The sequence below is a fragment of the Dendropsophus ebraccatus genome, chromosome 3 (assembly GCF_027789765.1).
Source record: "Dendropsophus ebraccatus isolate aDenEbr1 chromosome 3, aDenEbr1.pat, whole genome shotgun sequence".
In the NCBI taxonomy this organism is placed as follows: Eukaryota; Metazoa; Chordata; class Amphibia; order Anura; family Hylidae; genus Dendropsophus; species Dendropsophus ebraccatus.
Genome location: NC_091456.1, coordinates 37,755,026 through 37,774,139, shown reverse-complemented (window position 1 = coordinate 37,774,139; position 19,114 = coordinate 37,755,026). Strand labels below are relative to the sequence as shown.

At 45.9% G+C, this 19,114-nt stretch overlaps 1 protein-coding gene and 1 long non-coding RNA gene across 5 annotated transcripts in view; one reads left to right on the top strand and one right to left on the bottom strand.

The window, feature by feature from the left end:
- Positions 1–10,698, bottom strand: part of LOC138785473 (uncharacterized) — a 33,278-nt gene extending 22,580 nt beyond the window's left edge. The window contains exon 1 of one of the 2 annotated variants that reach the window (XR_011362110.1): positions 10,538–10,698. This is a non-coding gene — a long non-coding RNA (uncharacterized lncRNA). The remainder of the gene's footprint in view (positions 1–10,537) is intronic. The other variant, XR_011362109.1, reaches the window with a different exon arrangement.
- The window catches only part of LOC138785469 (acyl-CoA dehydrogenase family member 11-like), a 70,356-nt gene continuing 61,912 nt past the window's right edge, over positions 10,671–19,114 (top strand). For 2 of the 3 annotated variants that reach the window (XM_069961467.1, XM_069961466.1), the window contains exon 1: positions 10,672–10,813. In XM_069961467.1, coding sequence (XP_069817568.1) covers positions 10,794–10,813 — 20 coding nt within the window. In that variant the 5' untranslated portion in view covers positions 10,672–10,793. Of the gene's footprint in view, positions 10,814–19,114 lie in introns of all 3 variants that reach the window. The other variant, XM_069961468.1, reaches the window with a different exon arrangement.

The window sequence follows — 19,114 nt, the reverse complement described above, 5'->3', positions numbered from 1 at the left end:
TTTTTCATCATGGGTACGTTAAGGATGTATTAGGTGGGCTCTTTGGTAATAGCCCTTAAAGAGCAACTTTGATGCGGGCCCTTTAAGAGCAACTTTGGTTCTGGCCTTTAAACCCTTTCAAGCAAAAGTCAGTAAATGTACTGACCTGCTTCAGATGCTCACTGTTTAGACAAACAGTGACCGGAAGCTGCAACTAAACTTTCAGCTGATAGCTGACAGTTTAGTGTAACTGCCCAAAGGGGGTCCAGCATCGGCAATTGCTGGCTTTGGTGGATCAGTAACGGTAATTGGTTTTGTAAAAAACACATAGGATTACATTGGAATCTCTGGAAAGAAAATGCAAATTTTAACTTTTCACTCTTACTTTGCAGTAATTCCTGTGAAATGCAGAAAGGGTTAAATAACTGAATGAATGTAAATTTAAATACTTGAAAGAGTGAATATCTCAAAATGGGTTGAATTGTGGGGGGTTTTAGTATACAGGCCTCTAAAATATACTCCAAAACTGAACTGGTGCCTAAAGAATTTCTGAGTTTGAAATTTTCACGAACATTTTGAAAATTGCTACTAAACATTTACAGCCTCTAAGATCCCAAATAAGTAAACGCATGTTCACCAAATGCTTTTAATGAATTAATAAATAATGAATGTAGTATTACTATTTTCCTTATTGGCAGAGACTTTCAAATGTAGAGAATGCGCTTTTTTTACATTTTTAACAACATTTTGGAGTTTTTTCACAAAAAAATTCTAAAGCTATCAACTCAAATTTACCACTAACATAAAGTAGGATATGTAACAAAAAAACAATCTTGGAATCAGAAGGATTAATAAAAGCATTCCCAAGTTAATGATGAATAAAGTGTCATGGCCGCGGCGGCGTCCCGTGCTCCGGGCCGCCGCCGCAACCTCCCTCTGTCCCACGCAGCTGCCGGGGTCCTTGTGCAGGGACCCGGCGCTGCGGTCTGTTCGTCCCGGGGGGCGCCTTACCTCGTCCCGCTCCGGTCTCCGTCTGTGCCGGCCGGCACGCGCGTCCCCGCCTCCTAGGGCGCGCGCGCGCCAGCTGTCTCGGATTTAAAGGGCCAGTCCGTCCCTAATTGGTAGTTGCACCCAATCATTCCCTATAAATCCCAGCGTGCCCTGCCCTTTGTGTTGGAGCCTCTATATGCTTCCCATAGCGTTTGGCCCAGCTCCCTGTTGTCCTTGACCTTAGTCCTTGTCCCTTGTTCCTGTCTTCAGTCCTAGTCCCTAGTCCTTGCCCGCTGCCTTCCCTTTGTTCCTGAGTCCTGTCCGCCACCTGCAAGCACGTATACTATCCTCAGCCTGCACTATCTCCTGCCTACTGCTCCTGCCACGCATCGCCTGCCGTCACTAGCAACCAAGCCAGGGGTAGCGACCTGGGGGTCGCCTGCCGCAGCAAGTCCATCCCGCCTTGCGGCGGGCTCTGGTGAAAACCAGCGGCCCCTTAGACTCCGCTCCCTGGTGAGGTTAGTGCCATCGCTGGTGACGGTCCAGTGGATCCACTACTCCAGGCGTAACATAAAGTGACACAGGTCATATTCATAAAATGTGCCTTGGTCCTGAAAGGGTTAAGAGCTAATTTGGTACCGGCCCTTTAAGACAGGGACATGTGACTGTGTGGATGTTGTCAGACACTTAGTGAAGGATCTGCGAGTTTCTGTTGACTGCTACATTTCAGCTACTTGCATGTTTGCTCTCATTGGCTGGTTAGTGCTGTGCAATATTTTAAAGGGGTAGTCTGGAGAAATAAATTTTCCTTTGAATCAGCTGGTTATAGAAACGTATATAGATTTCTAGTAGGGATGGTCCGAACCTGCCGAGGTTGGGGTTCGTATGAACCTGAACTCTCTGCAATGATTCCCGCTGTCTGCCCGCTCCGTGGAGAGGGTGGATACAGCGGGAGGACCGCCTGGAAAACTGGGATACAGCCTATGGCTATAGCTGTATCCCAGTTTTCCAGGCGGTCCTCCCGCTGTATCCACCCTCTCCACAGAGCGGGCAGACAGCGGGAATCATTACCAAGAGTTCAGGTTCGTACGAACCCCAACCTCGGCAGGTTCGGACCATCCCTAATTTCTAGTTTACTTCTATTTAAAAATCTCAAGTCTACCAGTACTTATCAGCTGTCCTGCAGGAAGTCCTGTATTTTTTTCCAGTTGGACACAGTGCTCTCTGCTGCCACCTCTGTCCATGACAGGAATTGGCCAGAGCTGTAGATGTTCCCTAACGGAGGAGGAGGAGAAGGAGAAGAAGAAGATATAGCGCTTTTTCAAGCATTATACTTACATTTGCTGTGTAAAAACAATATGGCTGTTAGAAGGTGAGGTGTTACAAATATGCCAAAAATCACTGGCAGGAGAAGGTGTTAGAGCTACAATATGTGTAGTGTCATTGTCGTTATGAGAAACTTATGGGGGCTATGTTCACACTACGTAAGTCTCCGGACGTAGCGCGTTCCGTGAATAAGCGGCCGGAGACTTACGTAGTTTGCGTACAATGGAAAGTATACGATATACGGCTGCACAGTTCACACTACGTAAGAACTTACGCGAGGATCGTACGCAACTCCGTAAAAAAAAGAACCAGACCATTGTTTGAGGGCGAAAATGCCGTAACTTATGCCCGTAGCGTAACATGCGGTCCCGTACGTAGTGGTGATTTCTTCATTTTGCCATCTTTTTGTGTCGATCCAAAAGGTTCTGTGGGGTGTCCGGGGCTAGGCGAAGATTTCCAAGTAAAAGACCGCTGTCAGATGGCTACGTACGGCGCTCGGGAAGAGTAAGTAGACTTTGGGCGTAAGTTCGCGCTCCGTACGTAGCGGGCCGCAAGTAGCGTAAATCCCCGGCCGGAGTTTACTGCGTATATGTCCGACCGCGAAAATATGCGGCCAGACATATACGCAGTGTGAACATAGCCTTAATATGTGGAGAGACATGTCAAAAGATTTAATCGGTTTAGGTCTGAGTGTTCAGACCGTGACCGATTGTCAGAACAAGCCAGGGGAAGGCCCTGCTCAACGTGGCCCTCTCCTGGTTCTGTGTCATGTGATGAGTTGGACTCATAATGTTAGTCTATGAGCCTAAATTTTTTAACTCACACAGAGCGGAAGTGGACCACACGGCAGCACGGTCCTCTCCCCACTTGTTCTCATGATCGGTCAGGTGCTAAACACTTAGACTCGGACCGATCAAAACTTTTTACATGTCTCTCTGACATGTCATAAATTTTCATGACGACAGTGACACTTTAAGTTTAGTAAATTGTGAGCCTCATTGTTGTTAGGGCCTCATAGGCTTGTACCTGTTCCTCACATCCCACAGATAGTCAGTCCAATTGACATACAGGTATATTTGGAGGTAATGTCAAGAACTTGAACTGATTGACATTGACATGTGTGACAGTAACATTCACATGAAAGCCAGAACCCAAGGTTTCCCTCTTTCTCCACTGGCTTCCCTTCCTCTCATAATGTATCTGGATGGCCTATTCCCCAGGGTAAGCAAAGCACATGCACATTCAGGCTATCCAAAAAAACTGAAAAATCACTTGTCCAATTTTCCTGCTTCCAACAAATTAACTTTAGGAACTGAGTGTTCACTTGATTCTTTTTATATCCCACCCCTTTACAGATGCCATTGTCATGAGATAATGTTATTCACTTCATATGCCAGTAGTTACAAAGGAACACTAAACTCAGCTTATCTTCCCTTAATCTCATCATATTCAAGTGACTGTAGTTTGTTAATTTCCTAAATGTATCTCCCATGTACAGTGCCTGTGTTACACACTGCTACAATATACACATTCCTCATACATTCATGTATTTTAGTTTTAGGGGAATATATATTAGTATAATACTAGGTACAACATTCTAAACTGGTGGAAGACAGCAGCAATAAACCCTAAAATCCATACACTATAGGACAAATAAGATTTTTGAAGATGGTGTATCAGCTCATATCTTGGACAATAACTTTAAAGGGAAACTTCAACAAAAATTATTTTTTTCAAATCGACTGGTACCAAAAAAAGTTATCAGATTAGTAAATTACTGCTATTTAACCCCTTAATGACAGAGCCATTTTTCATTTTTGAACTTTTGCATTTCCCTCTTTGTGTTTAAAGGACAACTCCCGCGGGACCCCAAAAAAAAAAAAAAACACAGACACACACAGACACCATACTCACCATCTCTCCGGTGACGATCGCCACTCGATTCGCCCGCCGTCCGCCTCTCCGTCGCCGCCTTCCGCCATCCAGCGATGTCTCCAACTTCCGGGTCCAGGGGATGGAAAAGGCTGCCAGTGCGCTTGCGCACCGGCAGCCTTTTCATTGGCTGGAGCGCATCACATGGCTTCCAGCAAGCTCAGCCAATCAGGGCTGAGCAAGCTGGAAGCCATGTGATGCGCTCCAGCCAATGAAAAGGCTGCTGGTGCGCATGTGCACCAGCAACCTTTTCATCCCCATTCACTTTGCATGAAGACGCCGAGGAGGAAGAAGACCCGGACCGCCCCTCGGCTCTGACGTCGTCGTCACCAGATGCCGCCCCGGAGAAGAGGACCGTGACGATCGTAATAGGTAATGTATACATTCCTTAACTTCCGGGGTGGGGGGTCGGGGGTCCGAAAGTGGGGGAAGGGGGCCAGGCCGGGTATTTAACCACATTACAAAGTTATATAACTTTGTAATGTGTGTTAAATGAGCAAAAAAAAATTTTTGTGGGAGTTGTCCTTTAAGGGCCCATTCGCACTACAGAATCCCAAATCCCGCCTTCTATCTCTTTCAATGGGAGGCCTTCTGCACTTCCATTCTCATTGACATGAATTGACATTGAAAGACATAGCAGGCGGGATTCTGCGTCGAGTTCGTGGGCAGGGGTTCCAAGCAGAATTTTGGAGCCGATTCCGTAGTGTGAACGGGCCCTAAAAGGCCAGAGTTCTTGCATTGTTTCACCAACAGACCCACATGAGCCCTTATTTTTTGTGAAACCAATTGTACTTTGCAATGACAGACTTAATTTTTCCACAAAATATGCTGCAAAACTGGAGAAAAAAAAATATTTGCACAGTGAAATTAAAAAAAAACCAACAATTTTTATTTCGGGGGTTTTGTATTTTATATGACTACTTTTAAAAAATTTAAACCTTTTTAAAAACTAAATGTGATTAAAATTGCTCCATTACCATCCTTATAACATTGTTATTTTTTTGGTCTATTGGGCTATTTGAGGTATCATTTCTTGCAACAAGATCTGTACTTTCTATCAGTACCTTGCTTGTGTATATTTGAATTTTTGATCACTTTTTATTACAATTTTTCCAGATTTGATGTGAGCAAAAATCCGAATTTTAGCACTCTGGCATTTTTTGGCGCTTGCACTCTTTACCGTGCAAGATCAGGAATGTGATAATTTAATAGTTTGGGTGATTTCATCTGCTGTATGTCCTGCAGGAAGTGGTGTATTCTTTTCAGTCACTGTGCTATCTGCTCCCACCTCTGTCCGTGACAGGAACTGATCAGTAGCAAATTTCCATAGAAAACCTATACTGCTTTGCACAGTTCCTGTCACGAACAAAGGTGGCAGCAGAGTGCACTGTGACTGGAAAGAATACACCACTTCCTGCAGGACACACAGCAGCTGCTAAGTACTGGAAGACTTGCAATTTTTAAATAGAAGTAATTTAAAAATCACTTTCTGTTACCAGTTGATTTAAAAAATAAAATAAATTTAATTAAATAATTTATCATGGTAGTTAGAATGACATTAATTCTGGTAGTTCTGAGGATGTAGAAATCACATGTTTTTGAGATCACCAGCTTGGAAAGGGAAGGGCTTAGCCCTAATACATGGAGGGTACAACTAGAAATGAAGAGGCTGCTGCTTCTGTCATCTATCATTTTGGAAGAAGGCAATGGAGCAAAAAGATAGCAAAATGGCCAAAGGTCATTACAAAGAAAATCCAAGAAGCATATTAAAGCGAATCTGTACCCACTGTAACCACTGGTATTGTTCGTTAGATTAACTAAAGTCTTAAAGGGGTAGTGCGGCGGTAAGCAATTATTCACTAAATAACACACATTACAAAGTTATACAACTTTGTAATGTATGTTATGTTAGTGAATGGCCCCCTTCCCCGTGTTCCCCCCCCACCCCGGAAGTGTAGTGCTCTATACTTACCTGATTTGAGTCGACCCCCGTCCGCCATCTTGTAACAATGATGTCATCTTCGGGCAGCCGGCCGAACTGCTCCGACTGTCCCTTGTTCCGGCCGCCCTCGCGACTGAGCAGCTAATGACTCGAAGATGACATCATTGTCACAAGATGGCGGACGGGGGTCGACACGAATCAGGTGAGTATAGAGCACTACACTTCTGGGTCTAGCGTGGGTGGGGGAAACACAGGGAAGGGGGCCATTCACTAACATAACATACATTACAAAGTTGTATAATTTTGTAATGTGTGTTATTTAGTGAATAATTGCTTGCCCCCGCACTACCCCTTTAACCCATTTTTCAAAATCCTTGTTGTGCCGTCTTTAGGGGTAAAAAATAATTTAGCGGTGTCAGTTGGGGGGGGGGGGGCTTACAACATTCATGCCCTAGGCCTGCTATGAGCCTCTAGGTTCTTCTTCTCCACCCCTGGTTTTTACTACTGCCTCCAGCCCATATCTCTGCTGTACAATGCTGGTTATCTGCACATGCGCAGAAGCAATCCTAAACGGTGCAGGTGCAATGACACGCTAGTCTGGAACAAAGGCCCAGCTGCAGCACTGCACCTGCACAGCATCGATCGCTATAGCACCTAAGCAAGTAGCATTGTAGATATAACCAAGTAATAAAGAGTGTAATTTTGTATCAACATTATCCGATAAATCTGCTGCCAATTTTGGTGTTAAAGTGGAACTCCAGGTAGAGGTTAAAAAAAAATGAAACTTCTGCAGAAGCATAACGCATAACTTACCTATCTATCCCAGTATCTATTACCAAAAATCCATTTGTTTGGGGGGTTCTTGTTCTGTATTGTGAATCTGTACTTCCTGGTTGAGCAGTTCCCAGAATGCAGTACTGGTTCCAGAATGCAATGCTTTCCCTCAGCTGTTCAACACAGTCCATAGTCCTTGCTGCACCTGCTTCTGGCCAGTCAGAGATGGTGAATCACTCAGGGGATTGGGGGATCCAGCCAAGCCTCCTGTGACATCACACCCTGCCCCCTGTCTGCATCATCAGCCTGTGCTCAGCAAACACACACAATGTGAGACAGAGGCATGGAAGATTTGTCTCCTAATGTGGGAGAGCAGCGGGAGCAGGAGACAATGTGGATTGGCACAGAGGCCATTTTTTTCACTTCCCGGATTTCTATCAGCTACCAGTATGGTAGAACTGTACAGATATGGTAATACATTGTATAGGCACATCTATATAACTTTTCTTTTGTGGAGTTCCCCTTTAAGAACCAAACCATATTTTTCTAGAATCTTTCATTTTATGTGCTAATGGTGTTAACTTATCCAAGTGATTTTGAGACTGTTTTCTCGTGACAAAATGTACTTAATTGATAGTAGTAAATTTTGGTTGCTGCAGTAACTATTTCTTTGTAAAAAAAAACAAACAACAACTCTAAAATGTCATTAAAGGTTAGATGAATCTAACCTACTGATAGCACCTTATAGCACCTAGATGCTGAGGAGGAAGATATGTGTCTTGTCTTCCTCCTCGGGCCTGGTCCTGCCCTGTTAGGGCCAGTTCACATGGAGTAAAATCGGTAGAATTCCGCAGTGGTACTCTCCTGTGTAGAATCGCGCCTGCCTCAATGTGACACTATTTCCCTATGGGAGTGTGTGGAATTCCGCAGATTTTACTCCATGTAAACTGGCCTTTAGGGTCCTATTACACGGAACGATTTTTAACGATTAACGACTAACGATAAACGATCACAAACGAGATTGTTTATCGTTAACCCGAAATCGTTCACCATATTACAAATAAAGATGGTCATTAGTTACGATGGTTAATACGATCGTGATTGCGATCGTTACTATGATCGTTTATTCCTTCTAATCCCAGCAAAACAATAAACAATGTGGAATTACACTGAACGATTAGTGAACAAATGCGGAACTCGAGCGAACAAATGTGGAGTTACAGCGAGCGATTAGCGAACGATTAATGATAAGTTTAGGTTCAGACCTAAATCAACGATCAATGACATAGGAACAATTTTTTGATCGTTGCCTGCAATTACACAGAACAATTATCGGTTAAATTCAAACGATATAACTATTTTTCGCACGATAATTGTCCCGTGTAATAGGGCCCTTAAGGCCCTATTCCACGGGCCGACATAAAGGAGCAAACGAGCGCTGTCAGCGCTCATTTGTTCCTCGTTCCCTGCTCGCTGCTGCCGCTATTACACGCGGTGATCACTGATTGTCCGGGCAGCCCATAGGATATAGCAGCGGTCTGCTGCCGCCGCTCCTATTGCACAGAGCAGCGGCAGCAGATCACTGCTATATAAGTCGTTTGTCTTTCAACATGTTGAAAGACAAACAACTTCAACGATCAGCCGACATGAACGATGTCAACTGATCGTTGCCTCCTATTCCACGGGACGATTATCGGCTGTAACGGCCGATAATCGCTCTGTGGAATAGGGCTTTTAGTCGGCGAATCTTCCGCCAGGAGCACTGTTATGAGCACTGCCCCGTCCCACAGTGTCATCCGGTCGGCCCGCTCTATTCACACTGATAACTACTGATAAACTAATGGCATTTGACTCCCTGGGGCTGGAGAAGTTGGAAGCAGTCCCAGGGATTCCAGGAAAACATGTTTTCCTGGCAGCCCTACGTCTGCATCTAATTTCTCCAGATGCTGCGGGTCAAATGCAGAGCATTCAGGTCAGCAGGTTCGCAGATCACTACTGATAATATGACAATATGATTACAGTCATATTAAAGGGAACCAATCAGCCCAATTGATTGTAGGATTGATTGTAGGAGCTGTATACAGCTCCTACAGAAGCTGCGGCACATACCTGCCTTTGCTGCTGCAGGAGCTTTATACTGGAGAAAAATGAGTTTTAGTAACCCGGGTGCATGACAGGGAGGTAGTCATCAGGGCAGCTCCCCGTCCGTGTCTAGTCACCGCTCTCTGCCTGTCAGCGTGCTCGGCGGGATGATTGAAAGTCAGAGAGGCCGGTAACGGTCCTCTCTGCCTGTCAATCATCCCCTCCGAGCCCGCTGACAGGCAGAAAGCAGTGACTAGACACGGGTGGGGAGCCACCCAGATGACTACCTTCCCACCTCTGCCTGTCACGCGCCAGGGTTATTAAACTCGTTTTTCTCCGGTATAAAGCAAAGTATCCGGACTCATCTCTCCCCGTGCCTCTCCTGCGCTGGATCGCCGCTCTGGGATCTCCTGCAAAGTCAACATCAGGACCCGTTTGATGGACAGCTCACTCAGCCAGTCAGTGATTACCTGTCCCCATGCCTGTGATGTACTATCTGACAGGCTTCAGGACCAACTCGGTGGAAAATGCCTTCAAGCAGGGGTCCCGGAGCCTGTTGGATGGCACATCATAGGCACGGGGAGAGGTAAGCAATAATTAATTTTTATGTTTTCCTCTGCCCTTCTCCTCTTAAAAAACAGAACTCTTATTTTTCTATCTACAGATTCACATGAGGACTTTTTAGCTGGACTAATTGTACTTTCCAGTTACTTTTTTCACTTCACCATAAAAAATTAAGGCAAAATTGAAAAAACAAAACAAAAACAGAAAAAAAAAAAAAACGTGACAAAGTGGATTAATAATGTTATATTTAAAAACTTTTAGAAACTTCACCAGCTATACCAAATATGTGTATTTTTTTTACTATAATTTTTTTTTAATAGGAAAATGGGGGGTGGGGCATTTGTATTCTTATGGCGGTTTTACACGGAACAATTTATCGTTCGAATTTGCACGATAACGATCGAATTCGAACGATAATCGTACATGTAAACGCAGCGAACGATCAAGCGACGAGCGAGAAATCGTTCATTTTGATCTTTCAACATGTTCTCAAATCGTCGTTGCAAGATCGTTCTGTGTAAACAGTCTTTCAACGATTTCACCTATGTGTGAGATAGGCTTAAGCGTTTGCAAAACGATTGCATAACTATTTTTCAGTACGATGTATCGTTCCATCCAAACGATGATCGTTATAAAAAAAAAATCGTTCATTCAAAATCGTTAATCGTGCAATTGGGCGAATTATCGCTCCGTGTAAAACTACCATAAGACACCTAAGAGGAGTCTCAGAGTGGCTCGGTGGTTAGCACCACTGACACTGCTCTAGGTTAACATCACAGCTCTATGGATTGTGTATACTCTCTGTGTGTTTGTGTGGGGTTTCCTCACAAATAGTTGAGCTGGGCACAGGAGCCAATTACAGTGATGACAATGATGGCGTGTTATATATTTATATCTATTGTGAAAGACGACTAGTTTTTATGAGGGACGCCCGTGTATGTTACACACCTGTACGTGAGGAGGATTCCGCCTACACTTGTATTTACAGTCTCCTGGTGACTCACTTCCCGCCTTTATCCTGACCAATCAGAAGGCTCTCGGCTCTCACAGTTTTGGTGATTACGTCACGCATCCTCCAACACCGCCGCAGCCCCGCCCTCGGCAGAGCATAGTGTGACCGGTGTCGTGCCTGCTTGCCCCGCCTCTTGGCCGGTCAGCTGACGTGTTTTCCCTGTCTGTGCCAGAGTTCAAGTGAAGGCCTCCAATGCCGCATACAATGAAAGGGTAACGCTGCTGGGGTGCGGGCATGAAAGCGGGGGACGTTATCTGTACGGGGCTGTGTAGTAATAGGTGAAGCATAGGAGCCTGCGTTATACAGTGTGTTGTGGTCTGGACGCCGCTTAGCTGGTATATACTGTGCAACAATAAAAGTGTGGACTAGCTGCAGTGTTCCCCTCAGATGAGGTGGGTTATAATCTGTGCCTGGTGTGTATAGAGTCTTTATAAAGACTAGGGTGTATTAGGTCCTGTTCACACTGGGGTTCAGGGCTGATTTCCATAGTTACGGCTGCCTTGCTTATCTATTTGTTAAAAAGTTGACATTAAAGTGTCACTGTTGTCACTAAAGTTTTTTTGGTTCGGGTCTGAGTGTTCAGACTTATACTGTTCAGGAGAAAACTGCGCTAAGCGCGGTCCTCTCCCGCTTCTGTGTTACGTGATGAGTCCGGCCAATAATCTAAGTGTATGGAGCCCGACTCTTTCACTGACAGAGTGGTCAGTAAGGATCAGTACAGGTCTGAACACTCCAACCCCGACCCATTACAACTTTTGACATGTCCAAAAAGTAAGGATGTGTGACTGCAGCCTAAGGCCGAGTTCACACTTAGTAAGACAGCAGCTGTTCTGTGTCACGGTATGACCACTGTCATTGAAGTTCTCGCCGGATGAACTTCACTTCTTTTGATTTTGAATGCGGGGGTAGTTGGGTGTGCCCGCATTCCAAATCAGCCGGAGCCACACTTAACATGTCTGTGCTGTCAGTTTTGTGCAGCCGCTATTCAATACAACATTCATAGGACACAATGTTATCGTTCATTTTGATCTTTCATCATGTCATCAAATCGTCGTTCTTCGTTCGCAAAAAATTCGCAGATCGCTCCGTGTGAACAGTCGTTTGCCGATTTAAACAATGTGTGAGATAGGCTTAAGCGATCGCAAAACAATTTTCCTTACGATGTATCGTGCCGTCTAAACGCTGATCATTATGAAAAAAAAAAATCGTTACTCCGACATCGTTAATCGTACGATCGAGCCAATTATCGTTCAGTGTAAACGTAGCATTAGTCTGGTGAACTGGGGACATTCTTCGGCTCGGCCTCTCAGTACACTTTTGCTCGCTGGCTCAAACATCCACGTTCATCTAGACATAAATAGGCCCATGCAAACAGCTGCCTGGAGATGTACAGGGAAGAGAGATGTGCCCACTTATAATAGATGAATATGCAAAAGTAGGTGTGGAGCTATGAGCTGGCTGACGTATTGGCATAATTTTTCATAAAAGGCATCTCGGAAAAACATAAGAAGAACGGTGCCAGAATTGGTAGGGGGGGGTAGGGGGACCGGCCTCAAGATCTCCGGCGCTGACATGTCACGATCCAGCTGATGGACTGGCTGTGCTCACCCAGTTAGTGACTGGTGCGGGACACATCAGCTGGGTCAGGCCTTTTGCCACAACTTGGGGAAAAATGCCTTCCGACGTGGATCCCAAGGCCAGCCATGCCGCTCACCGCGGGTAGGGGTAGGTTCATACTCCTAATCAAATTCCTCCATGCCCCTGCAGGCTGCCAGATTTTAAAAATAACCAGACTTCTCCTTTAAATGGTACCATAACAAATACAACACCTTGGAAGGTAAGGGTTAAGAAAAAAATAATAAAATTAAACCTCACCAAAGTTGTGTATAGACATTGAAGCATAGAAGTTTCATCATCTGGAAATGTATAGAAACTCTGCTAATCAGTTGTATCCAACCAAACTCTGTCTATGGGCAGCTGCTTCTCTGAAAACATTTTGATTTCATAAGCTCATATTTGGAGTTATACTTTTAGGTGCTTTCTTTTCTTGAGCACCTTATCAGCACCGTCTTTCAGAGAAAACTGTGCATGTTCTGTGTCATGTTTACTTCTCTGATTGCCTTTAATTGTAGATAGGTTTGTTTCTTTGTGAACCACTTTGGATTTTTTTTTTAACCAGAAATCACCACAAATATTTCTGTTACGTAGTTTTTGCGGTAGTAAGGAGTTTAATATCTTTGACGAAAAACTAAGATTGTGTAAGTTCCAAAAGTTTCTAAAGAAAATTGTGTTTATACAACATTCTGATAAGGCGTCCAGGCTCCTGTCTCTTTAGTTGGTACATAAAGCTTAGTTTTAGGTCTAAGGGTACTATTACACGGAACGATAATCGGCCGAATTGGTCGGAACGATCAGCCGATCAGCTGATCGTTGATATAGGCTAGAACCTATTTTTGTCAGGCGCCGACCGCGCACCGATGCGTGTAATAGCGGTGCACGGGCGACGACTAACGATATACATTACCCATCCACGTTCCAGGGCTGCTCCTGCCGTCCGTTTTCCCGGGGTCCCGCGCGCGGTCTAACTTCACAGCGGCCTGTCAGCTGATAGGCCGCTCAGCCAATCACAGGCCGCGGCGGTCCCGGCCTGTGATTGGCTGAGCGGCCTATCAGCTGACAGGCCGATGTGAAGCTAGAGCGCGCGCGGGACCCGGGAAGAAGTGGACGGCAGGAGCAGCCCTGGAACGTGAATGGGTAATATATGCCAGTTTAGCAAGGGCTGCAAGGACATCGGTAACAATGTCCTTGCAGCTCTTGCTAAACGATTATCGGGCCGTGTAATAGGCACAGTAAACGAGCGACGATCTAGCAGATCGGCGCTCATTTACAGGTATTATCGGGCCCTGCTCGGCCTGTGTAATACCACCCTAAGGTTTCATTCACACTCTTTGCACATTCCGCTTATATGGACAATGTGCTATAGAACGGACTTTGGAACACCCAACGCCATCATTCATTACGATGCCAGGAGCTCCAAAACTATTTAAATCTTCGTACTACTGTACAGACACTGTATGTATGGACCGTGCATGGAATATGTGAATGACCCCTAAGGCTTCATGCACATAATTGTATGAAAAAATTATTTTCAGTGTGGTACTCTGTATAGATGTGCACACTGCACTTTTGCATGTATAAGTTCCATATGGTGCACATGAATTATTCACAATGCACAGGTGGGAATTTGCAGCAATAAATATGGGGACAAAATCCATTTTGTTTTATAGCCATTATCCAAGCATGCTTTTGATATACTGTATAGTCAAAATGTTGCACATAGATGACCAGTGACACAGAATATTTTTTTCATATGTGATGCGAGGCCTTTTTGTTGAGCTCTTCATAAAAATAGCTTCTTTAGGACAAATATTAAAGTGACTCTGTACCCACAATCTGACCCCCCCAAACCACTTGTACCTTCGGATAGCTGCTTTTAATCTAAGATCCGTCCTGCGGTCCGTTTGGCAGGTGATGCGGTTATTGTCCTAAAAAACAACTTTTAAACTTACAGACCTGTGCCCTACGGGCGTGGCTTATAATATCTGTACCCTAACTTTGCACCACCCCTCCGTCCCTCCTCCCCACCCTCTTCATCATTAGGAATGCCACTGGAACATTTTCTCCATGCTGAACATTTGCACAGGTGTCTTAACGATCCAGCCTATGTGCCGGGCTGACACAGCTGACGAATAGTAGGCAATCTGCCTGGAGCATTGCTAATGATGAGGAGGGACGGAGAAGTTGTGCCAGCCTAATGCGTACACAATCTAGGCCGCTCCCGTAGGGCACGGGGCTGACAGTTTAATAGTTGTTTTTTAGGACAATAACTGCATCACCTGCCAAACGGACCGCAGGACAGATCTTGGATTAAAAGCAGCTATCTGATGGTACAAGTGGTTTGGAGGGGTCAGGTTGTGGGTACAGAGTCGCTTTAAGTTTATAAGAATAAAAGAGGTATTTCAGCAATTAAAGCACAACTATAGTTTCAGTAGCCAAAAAATGAAATTCCTCAAATAAAAAGCCCTTGTGTTACCCTTTAAAAAGAGCCCTAAACTGCGTTGATAGCGTGTACGCCCGCTGAGATATCACCAGTTATTTGGCTCAGAGGAATAAATGAATTTTTCTTCTGGCTGAGAGAAAGTGGGCGTGGCCTATCCCTCATCTCCCTGGCTGCGTCCCTCCATTCACTGACCAGCACCTTAGCAGATGTATCACACACAGCAGGATTAGATACAGCCCCAGCATACAGTATCACAATGTAAGATTAGATACAGAGCCCCAGCAGATGGTATCACACACAGTGGGATTAGATACAGTCATCTGCTCTCATAACTCTGTAGGGTAATGTCAGCCATGGAGGTGGGGGCACCTGCTGCAGACATCTGATAGTGAATGTTATATGTACTATGGAAGGACTACAGCTGTGTTGTGCTGGGACTTGTAGTCCTCCCATCAGTGCCTCACTCACTCTCCCTCATGCAGTACATTGGAGTGATGGTGGCACTGGATACACTTGTCCCTCCATCCAGCTCTTCCCCTGCGCTGCTCCTCACACACAACACCCTCAGCTCTGCTTAGTCACCTCTGTGAGGGGAGGGGGGAGAACGTGCTGCTAGGAGGTGGGGGAGGAGGCTTTGTTTATGTCTGTGTCAGGGCTGTTATCTGATCCTCCTGTCACAGTCTGTACACTCAGGACGGTTCTGCAGGGAGGGGGTGTGTCCAGCAGGAATGCAGAAATAAGTGAGAGCCAGAGAGGGCTGTAAGTGGATAATCAGCCTTATGTATTTAAAAAACTGTTCATGTTAGGTTATTAATGTATATTGCAAAAATTCTTATCATGACCTAAGCTAACTAAAACTGAATGGTCAAAATATTTTATAGTTGCACTTTAATTTTTTTTTTTATATATTTCTGTTTTCTGTACAACATAATAAAGTTGATATTCTTACTTCACCATTCTCCCCAATGTCGTTCTCTGTTGTCTCCCCCACTGAGACAGCACCGCGTGTAGTGATTGGCTCAGTGGGCTGTCACTACCAAGACTAGTCCACCTCAGAAGTGACGGAGGGATCGTTCAGCAGGGACCCAAAGACATTGCAGGGGAGCACAGCGAGGAAAGAATGTCATGTTTGTTATGTTGTACTGAAAGCAGCAATATATGAAAGGTTTTTTTGTTTTTTTTTATTGCCGGAGTGCCCCTTTAAAAATAATGACGATAAATAGGTCTAAACTAATGGATTATGTTGTATTAAACTTTACCATGTACAACAATTTCTGTAAATGTTCCAAATAGAGATGAGTAAGGCCCCCTTCACACGTCCGGAAAATCTGTCCGGATTTCCGGACTCATAGACTAACATTAGACACGGACACCCTTCCGGATTTTTCCGGAAGGGTGTCCGTTCCGGAAAATAGGACCGGATTTTTTAGATCCTGTCCTATTTTCGTCCGGAAATCCGGCACGGACGCCCCCATAGAAGTCTATGGGAGCGCCGGAATCACGGGCATTTTCCTGATGTATATTCCGGACTGGTAGAGAGCCAGCCCCGGCCGCCGTCCGATCACCCGCACACCCCCATCCCCACCGCACCCCACACTCTGCCCGGCACTACAGGGCTGGCCGGCCAGAGTGCGGTGCAGATCCCCCCCCCCCCCCCCTCCGCCGCCTAACCCCCAGTACCCGCTAGTCCAACCCAGATCACCCCCCCCCCCCCCCCCCGCCGCCGGCGCCGCTCACCACTGGAGCACCGGCTCTCTTGCATCTGACCCTCTCCCCCCCGGGAACTCACCACCGGGCCGCCCGCCGGATGCTCCGCACCTCCGACCGCCGCCCGGACCTCAGCACTGCACTCTGACCCGGACCCAGACCCCAACCTTGCGGCCCCGACAGAGCAGGATCCAGGACAGGTGAGATTACCCCTTAGGACTACTACTCCCACCATGCTGTGCTGGCAGGCCATGATGGGAGTTGTAGTTCTGCAGCCTGTGGCCATCCAGGTTGCAGAAGTACAACTCCCATCATGGCTCTGCTGGCAGGCCATGATGGGAGTTGTAGTTCTGCAGCCTGTGGCCATCCAGGTTGCAGAAGTACAACTCCCATCATGGCTCTGCTGGCAGGCCATGATGGGAGTTGTAGTTCTGCAGCCTGTGGCCATCCAGGTTGCAGAACTACAACTCCCATCATGGCCTGCCAGCAGAGCATGGTGGGAGTTGTAGTTCTGCAGCCTGTGGCCATCCAGGTTGCAGAACTACAACTCCCACCATATCTTGCTGACAGGTCATGATGGGACTTGTACTTCTGCAGCCTGTGGCCATCCAGGTTGCAGAAGTACAACTCCCATCATGGCTCTGCTGGCAGGCCATGATGGGAGTTGTAGTTCTGCAGCCTGTGGCCATCCAGGTTGCAGAAGTACAACTCCCATCATGGCTCTGCTGGCAGGCCATGATGGGAGTTGTAGTTCTGCAGTCTGTGGCCATCCAGGTTGCAGACGTACAACTCCCATCATGCCTTGCTGACAGGCCATGATGGGAGTTGTAGTTCTGCAGTCTGTGGCCATCCAGGTTGCAGACGTACAACTCCCATCATGCCTTGCTGACAGGCCATGATGGGAGTTGTAGTTCTGCAGTCTGTGGCCATCCAGGTTGCAGACGTACAACTCCCATCATGCCTTGCTGACAGGCCATGATGGGAGTTGTAGTTCTGCAGTCTGTGGCCATCCAGGTTGCAGACGTACAACTCCCATCATGCCTTGCTGACAGGCCATGATGGGAGTTGTAGTTCTGCAGCCTGTGGCCATCCAGGTACACGGGTACCTGTGATTTATGTTGGCATACTAGACCATATTATCTCATCAGGAAATCCTGAAGGTTTTTCCTGATGGTTTCCTGATGGTAAAAACGGATTACTGTCAGGAAATCCTGATACTATCCTGATGACATTTGAGGTCTCCTGATCAGGATTTCCTGACAGTAAAAACTGACACGGACGTGTGAATGGGGCCTAAATCTACAAAAGGAACGAAGTAAAGCACTTTGTTTCGTTCCTACTGTAGATTCGCTCATCTCTAGTTCCAAAGTTACTTCAAATAGTAATTGTTACCAGCAGTCAAGGAGAAAAAAAAACATTTTTCTAAACCCGCACAGAGGTTTTTACGCGAATGTGTACATACAGTGCAGTTTTTCATGCTCTGTTGAGATCTTTGGTGAACGTGTACACCCAGAGAAGCATGGCAGAATTTTTACATGCAGATGCACAGCGTGTGGGCACAGATGCCTCCATACAAACATATGGCAGCACACAGAGTTACTTGACCCTATTAACTGTTGGATAAATTAACTGTTGTTTTGTGACCCTATATAACTTGGAACTTGTACAGGGCCATAATAGAGTGATTTTCAGAGGCACTCCAAGGGGGTGTCCCATTATCAACATTTATCACATCATTTACAATAATATTATATAACATGAGGCTTATGTCTTATACTTACCCCAGCCCAGACTGCCAGTAGTGTGAAAATTAACCTGGATTGTACCATTAGTTGGTGATATAAAAAATGGGTATCCACCTAAAGCAACACAGTCCCTGCTAGGGATGGTCCGAACCGAGTTTGTACGTGGTTCGTATGAACCCGAACCATCCGCAATGATTACCACTGTCTGCCTGCTCCGTGTAGCGGGCGGAACGCCTGGAAAACTGGGATACAGTCATAGGCTGTATGCCAGTTTTCCAGGCGGTCCTCCCGCTGTATCCGCCCACTGCACAGAGCGGGCAGACAGCGGGAATCCGATGCCGAGCGTTGAACCTCGGCAGGTTCGGACCATCCCTAGTCCCTGCATATCCAGTATTTGTCAGCAGAACTAAAGATACGCGGCCCGATTAGTAATGTAAACTAGCGCTTATATGCTAGATTGGTGCTCGCTTACTGATCCTATTACACAGCTTGATAATTGTGTAGCAAGGGCTGTATATATATTGTTAGAGATGTCCGTGCAGCCCTTGCTTTAAAGGTGTAAAAAATAAAGTATATTCGTTACCTCTCCACACTCCCTGGTATCTTCCTGGCTTCTACCCACCCTCCGCAGCCGCCGATGCAACTTAAGAGACTGTCTCTAAAGTGACAGGCAGCGTGATTGAGCAGCCTGTCACTTCAGAGAACCGGCTCTGAAGTTGCATACGTGGCAGCGGGGAGAAGCCAGGAAGATGCAGAAGAGTGTGACGCGCTAACGTATATACTTTATTATTTTCTTTACACATCGATCAGCTGCCGGCCATGCATTGCTATTACACGTAACGATTTGTGGTCAGCGGCTGATGATTTTAGGACAGGACCAAAAGACACTGTCAGCCGATGATCGTTGTCATCAGCACCTGATCGTTGTTTTTATGCTGAGTCGGCCTGATTTGGCAGATTATCGTTCCATATAATAGGGCCCCAACTCTACAAAGCCTTTG